Genomic DNA, 15,430 nt, shown 5'->3' on the forward strand with positions numbered 1-15,430 from the left:
AGAGACCAATGTTCAAATTGGCAGCAGTGCCTTTTCGAATGGTCCATCAAACACCACTGTCAGGATGTTTGCGGGTAGTAAGGCCATGAGGGATTGTGTCTTGTTGTTGTATTAGCAACTTGGGGCACTTTAAGAATCAGCTCTCACAGTGGCTTTCCACACTCTCCTTTGAGAGAAGTGTAAGTGTGAAGGTACTGGCCATTCCAAAATAACCATTTAAGAGAAAGATACTAAATAAACAAAGCTCATGTTATTGTGTACACTGTGAAACTGGTGTGTTATTGTTTCTAATACTCCTGTCATGTACGTAAATGAGGGTGGACAAAAGCAGTATTCAAATTCAACTCTAAAAATTCACCTCTAAGTATGAACTCAGATACAGAATATTATTAGCATCACAGAGATAGGACGTATTGCGGTCTTGTTGTATTAGATTGCAATAAATTGTAACTCATTTTAAGGGATACCAGAGAGATTCAGTGAGGGTGACACTGGAGTTTATTAAACAAGGGTTTTTCTTGCACTGAGTTCAATACCTCCATGTCAGCTCCCTCTACTTTGCTGCTGTGGTCCTAAAATCTCTGACCACATTCTGTCTACAGGAGGAGGCTCAGTAATGAAGACTGATGGGAAGCATAATGAATGAACTGCACCTGTAGCTCCAGGCTGACACTGTACAGTAGTAGTGCAGGATTATAATCACTGTGCTAGGTCCAGCAGGTGTCCCTGAGGCCCCGGATGTGTCTTCTTGGTCACTGGTTAGAGAGATAAATCTATGATGTGGGATCTTTCTTCAACTTTCAGTAGTACTTGAGATTCACTACGCTGCAATCTTGCTTCCCTGACCAGCCATCTGCCTAGGTGCAGGGATGGGAAAGGAGCAGTGGTGTGGTCCAATCACTCACCTCTGATTGCAGAGCTGGCATGCGAAGCAGTCCAGGTGGTAGACGTTCTCCTTGGCCCTCATGACCATCTCGAAGGCTGGAATTAGCTTGCTGCAGGCTGCACAGTTCCCCGTTACACCAAACAACCTGAGACACACACACAAAGAAGACATATGATGCAAGTCCGCCTCAGTACACAACAGTAAGTCTGGGAGGGGTGTAGGTTAGCTTAGCACAAGGAAAAATGACATACTGGCCACATGGAATGGCAGTCTTTGTTCCCCCTACTACTTTTTATTTTCAAATGTATTTGTTTTTAGGTGTTGGTATTATGGATCTTCTCCAAAGTGTACAGGTTTCCCATTGACCGTTGATTACATGGTATGCCATTTGAAAACTTACATTCCCATACAACAAAACTTTATCCTCAATTACATTTCGAGGGGAACACATTTTCTTACAGGCGCAGTTTTAAAAACACGTGGTTAACGTTGTAAATTGAAACGAAACAAATAATTGGTTTGGCGGACGACGCAACGGAGGAAAATCTAAATAAGTCAGTGTTGACGTTTGGTTTCATACAGGACACGAACACCAGTCCTGTGTTTGTTAAGTTATTTTGAGTCCAAAATGTGTTAACTTGACTGTGTCCCACCATTGCACCACCATTATAACTGTGAATACACCAAACAGAATTTACAAGCGAACGACTGCTTGCGCTGCTTCTCGGTGCCTCTGAGAATGGAGTGACAGCTGTCAAGAGATTGTGGTAAACACACTAACATGAGCTGCTGACACAGATAGGGTCTCTGAATCAGGCACATAAATAGGTTGGACAGAGCTGGGCAACAGTAGCACAGTAAAAAATAGCAGGGCCACAGCTTGTGCTATGGAAATAGATGGGACATGGCTAGCACTACTGCCCAGGGAGGACCCTATTATTTCTTTGCCTGCTCCGGGGACATTAATGTGAGTATTCATTAGGGATTCAGGGCTGTTACTACACAGCGACCTAGACCAGACTAGCAAGGGAAAAAAATATCTGATAACGAAATCATATAACAAAATAACCTATTAGGCAGACTTCTTGAGGCACTTTTAGCCGTCGTTGTTAAAATGATAAAACGGCATGCCACTCTCAGAGTCTGTAAGAGATCGCAATCTGATAAATGATCTCAGGGCTTGGGAAATGCAGGGTTGTTTATTAACCTTCAGAAAGTATGTTTCCCAGAGGCAAAGGAAGCAGATAGATTGTGCCCTCATGAATATCTACAGAATTAAGAGCCACTGTCAACACACCTTGAGACAATGAAGGATATCTCTTGTAACATGGTAGGTGGAAGAAAACAAAGAAGGCCAATTCGATGGATTAGTGCTCACTTAATTAAAAGAATTATGCCTTTTCCTTTGAGCAATCTAAATTTAGATACATTTGTGGTCTCTTTTGTCCTTTCTCTTTTCTGCACAAATGTGCATTGCCGGAAGGCCTTCACATGAAATAGATATTTCATCTATTTCTCTCCTTACAAAGCAGAGTAATTGATCTAAAAAAACCTTTAAAAAAGAACAAGAAATGATAGATTTAGTGCAAGATAATGAGCATGAGTGTTTGAGCATAACAGCAGCACTTTGTATGGCATCTTACGACAAAGAGTCACAATGCAGCCGCCTCTCACTTTGCAGGGGCGAATGTCCTTGTCTCAGTAATCTGAGTCATATTCAGATAGCATGCACTCAAGCTCTGTATTATAAATGATGTAGGGTATTTGTGTAAAAAAGTGATGTTTTAGGCTTTCTGCCTGCCAGCTTGAATCAAAACGGTATTCTGTTTCACTGTTTCACCGTGTCTGTCCATGCTCTTCTCTCATCTCTTGCAAATCTGAGGTGGCCTGAGCAGCTGAAAAGGACTGTCACACTACTTTGCTCTGAGAAATTCTGGGTTAAAGTCCTTGTGTCTGCGAACAACCAGAGTTTGTGCGTGTCTCCCATCTGCTCGGCACTCAGAATAAAGAAATAAGGCAAAGAAGTCCAACCACCACCAACACATTCTTACTTAATGTAAAACAATAACATATGTTTAACATCTTACAGATGGTGTGTAATGTTTCAAACTGGTTTTCTATGGCTAAAACATCAAGTCAAGAAAACGTTATAGTCCAGCGCATAGACCAGAATATGACAGCTATGGTCTGAGATATGTATTCCTAACTGGTGGAATAAATGTCAGTATTCTTAACAATGTCCAAAAAATTAAATAAATAAAAAATCATATTATATATTATATTATACATATATAGGGTTTTATTTATATGAATTAAATACAAGTAATAATTAATGAGTTATAATAACAAGACAAATGCATTTTGTATCTCAAACATGACAAGACATTGACATCTTCTATGGACTTAAAACCTGTAGGCTAACAGCGATACAGTGTGCACTTTTTAATCAGGACAGGCTGTCTCATTAATTGAAAGTTATAGAAGTAAGCACATCAATTTGACTGAATTTCGTACAGAGGTAGTTGCATTAGGCGCTATGCTTTCACAAATCTTATAACATTCAAGCTGGACTCCGAAAAAGAGAAATTCTATTTTTGAGAATATCTTTCAGCCAATACATTCATTGATTTTTCTTACTAAGGAAATGGAATCCATGTAAAAGATAAAAAAATAAAAAATTGTAAATACCCCCAGGGTTCCCAAAAAGAACATCCGAACTCCTGCCTGCTTCTCAACCACTTTTTTTTGCTGCATAATTCATCCGGTACCTTCCTGTAAACACTGCTTTAAATGATTAAACATCACTTCATGGGAACAATACATATACATTCACTGCACTCAAATCAAACAATCTTTTTAGTGTTTCCGACAAGCTGAGCTAGAAAAGTAGAGCGGCTGATAACAGTCTTCAGAGATTTACCCAAACTGTATCTGCGGCAGCGCCAGCATGTAGCCAGTCGGCTCGATGGGCTCTTGTGTGGCAAACACTCTTCAAACCGGCAGTGCACAGGAAGCCCTAGCTCACCCTGTGGGGAGGGAAGATGGATGGAGCGTACCTGCCACTCGTCTTTTGCCGCTCCGCCAGTTTGATGCCACAGACGCTAATGGCTCTCGAGGGAGGAGGCAAATTAAGCGTGGTTTGGTTGCAATGAATTCAAAGGCACAGCCTCAAACACAATCAGAGGATGACAGTTTAGAGGCCTTGTGTGTAAGACCCAGGGCCTGAGACTCAATGCTTTCAGCACTGGATTATAATATTATAGTCGGGTAATAAATATATACCTTTTCTAATGCATCTCTCTCAGGCTGAAAAGGGTACAGCTGTCTGCTGTATCTAGAATGCTTCTAACTGTGGGTCTGCTTTAAAAAAAATGAAATACAGAATAACATATGTAGAATAGCAGGCTTGACATACACTTCATATCCATGGCTGACAAGACAGCATGTATATTTAAAGAGGTTGAAGATACAACATGAAATTAAAATTCATGCTTTGCTCAAATTTGAATTTGAAAGAGAATAGATGCAGTCAGTGCCCAATACCTTGTTTTAGTCAAAAGGCATTCACTGTGCATTACAGCCTGGTACGGCTCAGTGGTACCTATTTGATGAGAGAAAAACAGACACCAATTAAATTATTCCACAAGGCTTTAGCCCAGTGGACCCCAAAACCCAATCCGAGTGTACAGGCCCCCGCCCCTTTTGGAGAATGCAGAAGCGGCGTCATGCCAATGCTTTTTCTCAGCTTTGTCAAGCTAAATCCAAAATACAATGACCGCCCAATTACCGGGGTGTAGGAAGTAAAATGCATTATTATGGAACATATACATGGAGCAACAAAAAACTCCACAAAGGCAAACAGGGCTGATGGTCGATAACTTCAGAACTATTTTGTACCAAAGAAATAACCCCAATATATGGGAATTATTCTGCGGAGAGTGACACTGTTTCGGGAGAGAAATGTTGCTGCTGAATGTGATTTTCATTGGCGAGAACGCCACATTAATAAATTTCATTCGCCTCGAATTTAGAGGCAGGTATCTTAGAGAAAGGTATCTCAAAACATGAACAGACAAAATGATCAGCATGGATAGATACCACTAAAAAAGGGAAGAGAGGAAATATGTTTTTTTTTTTCCTGCTTTGGGTGAGCCAACCCTTTAAAACTACGGCTGCCTACTGAACAAACTTTGGTCGAAAGGATCAATCAAATGCTCTCATCGTTCACCTGACTGGGTATTCCAGCAACGGGCAATGCTTTTTTGGGGTAAATCCATTTTTGAGAGCAGGAGGGGGGACACGGATAGCACCAGTGTCTCCAGTTGCCGTTTGAAATTCCAGTGGCAGCGTTGCTCTCCTCCTCCCTCCCCCAACCCCCATCTCTTCCATCCCTCCCACCACTTCAATTGCTCCAGCCTCGGCATGCATTCATCAGCTGCCGGATTAGAATTTGTTTCCTCACAAACCATTGATCATCGGCCTATTACTAGGCAAATGACAGTTAATTACCCACTACATTAACCACCGGGACCCGGGGACCGACTCCCTGTGCCATCAGTCAACATGATGAATGTGGCAAGTTCAGTAATGCACGGCCGTTCCCTCGTCCGCCTGCCACGCTGAGAACAACCCCTGGATCTCACTTCCAGGCAACCAGGGAAAATCTATGACAATCTGCATAATCACAGGCTCAGGGTTAATAACAGACAAATGATTCGTTGCATCTCAACATAGGCTTTTTTAATGGGGACCGTGCTTTGTCCACTTGATGATCCACCCCTGGTGTCCCACTTGGAATGTAATCACAGTGAGAAGCTTAAGTTTGGCTGAGCAAACAAGAGTTTGTCCAAGGAAGGGACAAGAGAGGCGAGAAATGGTTGATACGGTTTGCCCATCAATGCTTCATCTCAAGAAAATCTTGACAAGAAAACAGAAAAAGAAAAGTGCTGCAGCAGAAATCTAAGGGGCTGATGTGAACTGTGGCAGACGGGGGAGGGGAGACAGTTAAGGGTGGCAGATGTAATCAGACTTGTGCGTTCCTCAATTTTGTCCGCCCTGCGTGTTTGATTGTCAGTGATTAAACAACTCTGGGGGCAAAATTATTTCAATTACCACAGGCATGACCTGGGAATTGTCCCTGGGATAAGATTTTCCTCCTTGAGTGCCCCGACTTGCCTGGCTGCCGGCTCTATCAGTTCTCATCTGCACCTGGACTCTGATATCCTAATGATGAATTATGGCCTGCTTTCTGAGAGACTGCCGACTATACAGAGGAACATTCCCCTGAACTGTCAGCCTGAAGAGCAGCTGCAGAGTGCTACCTAATTAGCTCCTATAGAAAAGGTTGAAAAACACCCACCATTCCACATTCCACGCTTCTCTGAAAGCGTGAGAAGAAGAGATAAACTACTGGTGGCAGTAACTGTCCTAAATTACTATCATCAAATTACATTTTTTTTTAAGCAAACCCTAACCTAACCCATTAAGAAATAATGCCATATCTTTAAACCTTTACCTCTCTTCTAAATCTACTCACACCTAACATCACATTGGTTACATTTGACCAAAGTTCCTTTGCCCTTAAACTAGAAACAACTATTTAAAAAAATAAAAAAGCGTGTTTCAAACAAAGTAACCAGGAAAAGGCTTTCAGCTCAGTTTTTTGGCAGTGCTGTGTTTGGGTCCATTTTGAAGAGGGTGTAATGAAAGATTTTGAGCCCCACAGGGGCCAGATGTGCAGTTCGATAGGCACTTCCCTACGCCAACACACCTGCAATCCCAAGCTGAGTGCCAGGCTGTGGCACACCAACCCTGCAATTATCTGCACCAAACATGCACAGTCCCAAGAGTCATTGCTCTTCACAGCTAATTTAGCTAATCTCAACTGGAGGGGACGGTCCAAAAAATGATGTGTCCAGGCGACTGAACTGAAGCATTTTAGTTTAATACCAGTGTTATGTTCCACATGGAGACAAAATGGTGGTCTTAATATTCAAGGGAAGTGAGAGAAAAGCAAAAATATGTCAGTGATTCCTTCAGAACTGTGCGTATGCATTTTGAGACGAAAGAACTGGAAGAAGTTTATGGAAAATACTGAGAGAGAATTCAACCAGTGCAGTATTTGCCAGTTTTAAAAACATGACACTTTTAAATACAGTAGTCAACAACAAATCAACAACATGTTATGTCCTCTAAATACTTTATGACTTCACTACCCTTTCTGCGTGTGCTTTTTCAGCCAAATCCATTGATTCCTGCTAGAAAACTTAAATCGTTAAAGTTCGCCGCCAGACACGTTTTAAAGTATGTTAAAATACTCTGCTATGATTAGAATTTTGTTTATCAAGGTTTTCCAACAGAAAAAGTAATAAAAAAACCTCTGCAATAGGAATACTCTTTCTCCCTCATTGAGAATCTCTGTATCTGGCCTCGCCCTGCACATAGATTAGTTTACTTGTAGGCATGCTATGAGTCTGGCCAACACATGTTTTCATGTTCATATGGGCACCTGGCTATTGTTTTAAGACATTCAGACACCTTTAAGGACTCAATTACATCAACTAAATAGTCATTTGTTTTTTACAGTGTTAGGTTTCAGTCATGTGAAAACTATTTGTTGGTATTAGTTAGCCATGTTCATCACCATGAGTCAGTTTTAGCTATTTATTAATAGTCGAGCTGCTTTATTAGGATATTGGAAATTACAAGACTACTAAGAGCTTTGGTTGATAGCTTTCTTCCCACTAAAATACGGGCTACATGATATTGTCATTGAAGGCCTGTCATTTATTCCATCAAATAACATTCCTTCTGTGCATTTAGAACACAAAGGCACCCACTCTTGACCTCCCTGTAAGGAAATGTGACCCCTCTCATCGGAACAATTAAGTGCTGGATGGAAACAGACCTTCCAGTATGTATGACCCTCCTTCAGACTCAATCGCTTGTGATTACCTGTGCCCAGTTTGACCCCTTAGCATTTTCAGATTACATGTGAAAAGCCCAATTTAATTACAGGAACTTCAGAACACGCGTATTTGCGAGCTCAGGCATTATTGCCACGGTAATTGCTAGACGTGTGAAGTGAATTGTGGTGTTTGGAGGTTAATGGCAGCCAAGCTTTTCTAAGCACAACATAGCAATTATAGGGTGCTTTCAGAGCTTTTAACATCTATGTGCCATGCCATTTCATTAAACTGCAAACTGGAGGTGTGAGCTGCAGAGGTACACATTTCTTTGTAATATATTTTCTGGCATTTGAACCTTCAAGAGTCACGGAATATATAACAAATGATTGAGAATTAACAAACAAGTTACTTTGTGTTGTGGTTTGTAGCTTGCGATGGTCAAATCCATGGTTGTTAGGCAAATGTTTTCCCAAAAATGTCTTTGATAGAAAAGGAATGTAGAGCAGCGGAACCATTCCAAACCCAAACAACCAGAGCTCAAGCATGTTATTACACCTGAAAATCAGCATCTGGAAGATGTGGACATGACACCTGGCCCATCAAGGTGAAATCTTGCTGATTGACACATTGTTGAAACACTGACATTGATAGGAATATTATAAATATTCCCACCGTTGCCTCCAAGCCAACTGTCACGAGCTGTCAGCAGCAATATCTTTTCATATTTATTGCATTTTCTTATTATCCTATCTGCTACATATCAGTGGATATATCTGAACAATCTACCTCGAAAAAAGGTCAACATATTCTCCCGACAGTCATTCTTGGATAAATACTGCGGCTTATTCTGTCCTTCAAGGAAATTGGTGGGAAGTGCAATATATCTTATTCTTAAGAACACTACACATTGTGTTTTCATCTTTTCCTCAGTTTTTACATAACTAAGTGTGTGAAGAGACACTTCATGTAAGATTTTAACGAGGTGAATTACTTTTTTTATTAGATGGCAACTGGAGAGTTTTTGTAGAATTTAGTGACTGAAATCATATTTCCTGCATTTATATACAATTATATCGACCTAAAAATGAACATGATGACATTGATTGTGTGGCTTTTCATGGCAGTAAGCCTGCAAATAATGACTATTATCATTGTTGTAATTAGCTTTTCAATTTATATATATAATATATATATATATATATATATATATATATATATTATATATATAAAAAAATATATATCAAAACCCAAGTTCACATCCTTAAATAACTTCCTGTAAAGCATTCCTATACGATGATATACAACAAAGAAAAAGCAGCAGATCCCTGCATCAGAGAACCAGAGGATGTTTGGAATTAATCAATTAGCAAACTTGCTGCTGATTACTTTTCTGTCGATCAATTTATCAAGTAATCATTTTCAGACCTAAACGCATTCTAACTAAAAATGGAAGGGAATTTTTACTTTTATGTATTATTAATTACCACAATATTATCCATAATTATTCATTTTCATCTTTTCCTTCACTATTCAGTTGCGTCTCACGACGCAGTATCTGAAGATGATGCTGTATACTGTCCCAGCAACCTCCACCAATCAGACGATCCACAAATTGCTACAGCTCAAGCTATGAGGACGTGGTAATAACTAAAAGGCAACGTACGAGCATGGCTGCTGGATTGGGGTGGCTGGATTGACACCGTTTAGGGAAAGTTTAAAGTTCTATCCAAAATAGAAATTCTAAATAGGCATATCACTAAGTATCAAAAGCAACCCTGCTTTATGATCGAGTACATCTGGGTATCACAGTGAGGCATTACGGACAGAACACCTACATTTCCTGAAGGTATAATGGCTCTTTATCGTACGAAAGACGTGATGATGAAGCAACAATGTGTGAAAATGAAGCCAGGCAAGCTGTGGAACAAAGGAGATCTTGATAATGAATGGACCAAGTGCAGCCAATTAAATTAATGAGAGCCTACGAAAGCCTCAGGTCTGGCCAAACCCAAATATGGAAAACCATTAAAGTCTGAAAAGCTTTCTATAGCACTGAAGCAGAGCAACTTTTAACTGTTTGTGTTAGGAGCAGCTGGAGGAGAGCTGCTACATCATGAGCAGGAAAGCATGACTAAAACCATCATTAGGACCACTTGTCATGTCAAATCCACAATGCCAACTGTGCTTTATGTGAATTAAGTTAAGAACAATTGCTGCCCTGACACCAGTTTTTAAAAAGCCTCAGTATCTTGGCTCTACTCAAAGTCTGATCTGATCGTAATATGCGATACATCACATTTATATTCATTAACACCACACTGACAAATCAAATGACTATAACTTTAACAAAATAATCTTAACATACTAGATTTATCCTGAGCTTTTAACCAACTTTAAAATGTTGTCACTCACCCTCAGTTGTTCAAAAATGTCTTCTATTCTGATGCTAAGTGATTAATACAGTTGTTATTTGTCCCCATTTCCATATCCTTTAATGGCAACCACTACCTAATCTATTTAATAGCTTCTTCAAATGTTAAAACCTGGAGAAAGAAAATCTAAGAAATCTAACAGTACATACAACATCGGATCAAACGATGATCAATGTACTGTAAAGGCAAATGCACGTAATCACCAGCGCATAGTCAGATCCTCACAAATGAAGCAGAGTTGTTATTTTGGGCCAGTGTGATGCGTTGTGAAGTCCGCTGGCAGGATGATTTCAGCAGCTCACCACCTCTGTCTGTGTGCAGCAGAAGGCCCGACTCTCCCACCCATTGATCAGGCCTTCTTAATGCAGCGTAGGTGGCTGAGAAATCACCAGACTGACACATGGACGCCGCTCTGACAGCACGGCTGCAGATCGCTTTGATTGCCTCTTTAGCATTTCACAGATTAAAATCGTATGGAAAACTGGCGGAAGGTGCAATCAATGCAGCAGCAGCCCCTCTGCAGTCACTACTGTGTCCTCCAGCCTCTCACCACCATGTACTCAGATACACATCAGATATACAAGAGGCAGGCGTGACCTCAGCAACACATTGATTCTTTTATACCTCCAAAACCAATTATAGATTGGATGTCTTCTCAATAATGAGTCTTTGTATGGATCTGGCCCGACGGACTTCTTTCAGTTTTCAGGGTCTTTGCTTGGACAAACATCCTGAGATGATGCATTAAAACGGTTTGAGTCAACGCTTTTCTTAGGTTGTCTACATTTGTTTTGGTTTGGCACCTTCTGTAGCATTAGCCAGCACAGACAGCCACACAGTGATGCAGGGCTGGATGTGCCAACACTGTCAGGTAACTTAATGAAGTTGTTAATTCCTTTGCTGAGTGACTTGTTTGTTGATGTGCCCTGGCCAAGGGCAAAGCAGTGTGTAGCATTAGCATTCCTCTCTTTCTTTTGGCTTCCTCATGAATAACTCAGGCTGTTAAAATTGCCGCATTTACATCTCATTTTACACAAGCGTAGCACAGTGACTACGACTGGCTCAGCTCGGTTACGCAAGCCAGGCTCCTTCCCTCGTCATTGTGGCTCGTGTTATCACAGAGATTCAGGTTCGACGCATCACAAAGCATCACACTCTCCCATTCTGAGCACTGTGGTTATCGTGAAGGAGAGCGCAACATCAGAAACATCGTATTATGTTCGCAAAGCTTTTGCACTATGAAAACAACAAGAGCCTGAGAAAGTTCTTTTCAGTGCTCTCCCACATGATGTTTTCTTTTCTTTTTTTACCAAAAGATGGTTTACAAAAGGATTCTATCATAGCATAGATCTCACCAAGTCAGCACAGAATAACTTGACCGGCGCGGATCACTGTGGAGATCTGGCTGCCGGCGTGCGGCCTTGGAGGCAGCGGCTGGATCGGGGCTCGGGTGGCGGTGGGGGCGCACAATAGTGTGTCTGGCAGTTCCGCTAGGCCGCCCACTAATTGAGAAGTCGCTCAGGGGTTCAGCGCAGGCCTCACAGCTCTGCCTATACCATCCAAATAACGCCTGTAAGTGGGGCTGACACCAACCAATCAGCATTTTGAAATCCTGTTTTCCACAGTGCTGCCCCTGCCCCCCTCCACCATTCACTGTTCTAACAGCTGCAGCCAGCTCCAGTCTCCCTGGCTCGCACTCGTCTCCGCGTCCTCCTCTCCTGCACCCCCACTTCATCTCCATAAAGGCCTCATTAACCAGGGGTGGCACAGAAGGCCTGGCTAAAGCCCACCACGTCCACACACACACACACACACACACACACACACACACACACACACACACACACACACACACACACACACACACACACGTTGCCTCATCCGCACACACACCACCACACTAATTGCTGGAAAGCTGAGCAGCTCAGGTTCACACATGCAGACGTGCCGCTTCCACGCTTCCATGACCGAGCTTGACTCCGACTCACATACTTCCATTAACAATGTGAGGCGACCTCCCTAATGTGAAACCCCACCTCTGACACGAGCGGGCTGCAGGACGACTGCTATCATAGACATTGTCCACATTGTTTCAACAATTTGAATGTGAAAATTTCCGAAACTAGAAGTAGAAATAGTCAGAAAGTAGCAAAGTACAAAGGATTTATATACTTTTTTTTAGATACGAGTAGCAATACCACGGTATAAATATACTCTAACTAACAAGTTAAAGAAATGCATTCAAAGTTTTACTCAAAGAACAATTCTAAGTTTTAAAAATGTAGTGCTGTTTTCTTACTTTAATCAACATTCACTGTGTTCCCACATTCCCGCAAGTGAGTACAATCTCACTATTACTGATAGAAATAATGGACAATAAGAAAAAAAAGTAAGAAAACAACACTACATTTTCAACAACTTATAATTATTCTTCAAAGAAGCCCAAAAAAACTTGAGCAGTCAAAGTGTGTGTAAACCTACAATGAGCACAGCATGTCAAAGTACAAGCAGGAAGTGGATCTGTGGCCATCTTGGTTTGTTTGGAACCAGAAGTGAAACGAGAACTGAACGCTGAACAAGACTTTTTTAGGCGACCAAAGTGTTAATTTTATGAACAGAAAAAACATTGTGAAAGGGTTAAAGTTATAAGACAAAAACAACGCCGTAGTAGCAATCTGTCAATCACAAGGTTGCCACACCCTAAAGCATACCCTGCTTTATCGTCTAATTTACACTAAAGGGACCATAATTAAAAAATTACAGTATTGAAGAAGACTTGAAATTAATTAAGAACTCATTAGGTCAATGTTTACTGAGGTATTAAGTCAAATGAGAAGTAGGGTCATTTTCTCATAGACTTCTACACAATCAAACTTAATTTTGCAACCAGTGGAGTCGCCCCCTGCTGGCTATTAGAACAAATGCAAGTTTAAGGCCCTTCCGCATTGGCTTCTCTTTTCAGAACCGGAGGTTGGCGCTTGCTCTAGACATGTTCAGAGCTCAAAGTAATCCACGTCCTGTGGAAGCTTCAGCCCACAGCGATCACTGGAACACCCCCAGTGAGTGTGTGGAGGCTGAGCCCTGAGCAAAGAGGACAGAGGGTGAGCGATGGAACTTTCAGGCAAAAATCACCGGCTCTCTAAAGCTGCAGCAGCAGCCCTCGTCAACTCAAGCCTTATTGGCCTCAGCCGATCCCAGACCGGACTGTGGTCTCTGAGTTGCTTTCAGCCCTACATCTACATCTGGCTGGATCGACACTGAGATGGTTACCACACACACATAAATGCAGAAGTTATACTGTCATACTAAAGGGGGAGTGTTTGCCTAACAGGTGCTCTACCCCTCTCTCTAAGTATATCTCCCTCTTCTTTTCCAACTTCTCACTCTTCAGGCACAAAGAAAGACCCTCGTCTGCTCCAGCAGGCCACATTAATCATGCATGGCCACATTTGATCCGGCCTGCCACAACACATCTGCTTTTGTCACTCGGAGCAATTTAGCATTAATAGTTGAAAAACAGAGAGAAGAGCAGGTTCACAGTAGTGAGGGTTGTTCCCTTTCAGGCATCACACGGGTTCCATCCACCACACTCAACTTCCAGAGGTGGTTTGTTTTTGGACCGACTATGAGAGTGTGAGATTGTATACAGGCTGAAAACTGTGGATGATTCCCAAACACATAGCCCTGAAACAAAACAAAACCAATGCCAAAGCCTGTGTGGTTGATGAGGGGAGGGGGTGCTGCATATCACTGTGTGTCAAACAGCAGGGCTGTTATCATACTCTCACATGCCTGCAGAAGAGAGGTGGCAGCCAAATATGTGGCTGCGCTGCAGCCAGCAGTGTGTTCCACACGAGGCATGGGGCCGGGCTGCAGAGGCAGTGACCCTTTACATACACACAACATGAGACATGACAACAAATCACAACATGGAGTTCAGCAGTGAACAAAAAAAAGAAAATAAAGACTTTATTTTCTTCCACGGCGTCAGATTATGAAGCCCTCTGACTAATGCCAGGCCTGTCCCTTTTTGTTGTCATTCCTTAATCATTACAAAGCCAACATTGTGCTCATCGAGATCAAGTCAAGATCCTAGAGTTTCAACGGCACTACGTACGTCAGGATGCATTTTGTGTGGGTGTCTCCTCACAACAGGGCTGAAGGTCATGTGCTCAGTATTGTTCCTGGGAATTTGGATGTGTTGGTTTTAAAAGCCAAATATTTATTTCAATTTCAGACAAAGAAAAAAATGAGCTTTGAAACACAGTTTAGAGAGATCAAATGTACAGAAAATATAACTTAACTGTTTAATCCATATCTGGGTCAATGTTGTGTACTTTGCACATGACATGATTTTGCACACTGTGTACACGTGTATCACATTTACTCCCTTTCTAAACTTACTCGTATATATTGTTTGTGTATTTGTTTATTGATGTGTAATGTCCGTGCACAACTCCATTTGTTTCCATTACAAATTATAATCTGAAATGGACACGTTGTTTATTCTCTTCTCACATTCTTTATTTTAATTTCTTTTACACCCGGACCAAAACAAATCCCTTGTACACATGTAGGCTATTTGATTGATGACACCGTTTCTCACTCTATAAATCAAAAACAATATTTCCACAAAGTGAGGAAAATAAAAATGATTTTATTAATTTTAAAATGACTTGAAAAGGAAATTGAAGGGGGAAATCCGGAGGTCAAACGCTGCTACAGACAAAACACAAATCACTTAAAATACACTTCCCCTTAACCATTTTTACTAAAGTATAAAACATTTTTCTTCTTCTCTATCAAAGAACTTCCAGCAAAGCAGATTAAAAACGGGCAATACTCGAGACCTGAACCTCTCCTTAATCTGTAAAGCCTCGTGGATCATTGCCTAAGAGGAAAAGGGAGGAGGGTGATCCATTAATATATGCATGGAAATGACCTGCGGCACTCCCCATAAAGAGGGGCCAGCAAAGGTCAAATAGCCTCCAAACTGCACTTGAGTTTAATTAAAAAGACAAAGAAGAGCATAATTTCGGAGAGGACAGGCACAATTACTGTTCGGTGAGAAGGGGAGCTGGGCTCAGGCTTTTTCAGGAGGCCCGTGTTCCCCTTCCCATAAGGCCTAGCGCCATCTTCCTATCCCTTTGATGTCAATACAGACCATTTATTAGGGCCATAAAGGTTAATCTGGAAGGAGAGAG

The 15,430-nt window shown here is 41.5% G+C and overlaps 1 protein-coding gene across 5 annotated transcripts in view; it reads right to left on the reverse strand.

The window, feature by feature from the left end:
- The window catches only part of lmo3 (LIM domain only 3), a 42,404-nt gene that overhangs the window by 8,380 nt on the left and 18,594 nt on the right, over nucleotides 1-15,430 (reverse strand). For all 5 annotated transcript variants that reach the window (XM_029462177.1, XM_029462174.1, XM_029462176.1 and 2 more), the window contains one exon: nucleotides 906-1,031. In XM_029462177.1, the coding sequence (XP_029318037.1) occupies nucleotides 906-1,031 (126 nt within the window). The remainder of the gene's footprint in view (nucleotides 1-905; nucleotides 1,032-15,430) is intronic.

This window comes from Cottoperca gobio, chromosome 23 (assembly GCF_900634415.1).
Source record: "Cottoperca gobio chromosome 23, fCotGob3.1, whole genome shotgun sequence".
Lineage (NCBI taxonomy): Eukaryota > Metazoa > Chordata > Actinopteri > Perciformes > Bovichtidae > Cottoperca > Cottoperca gobio.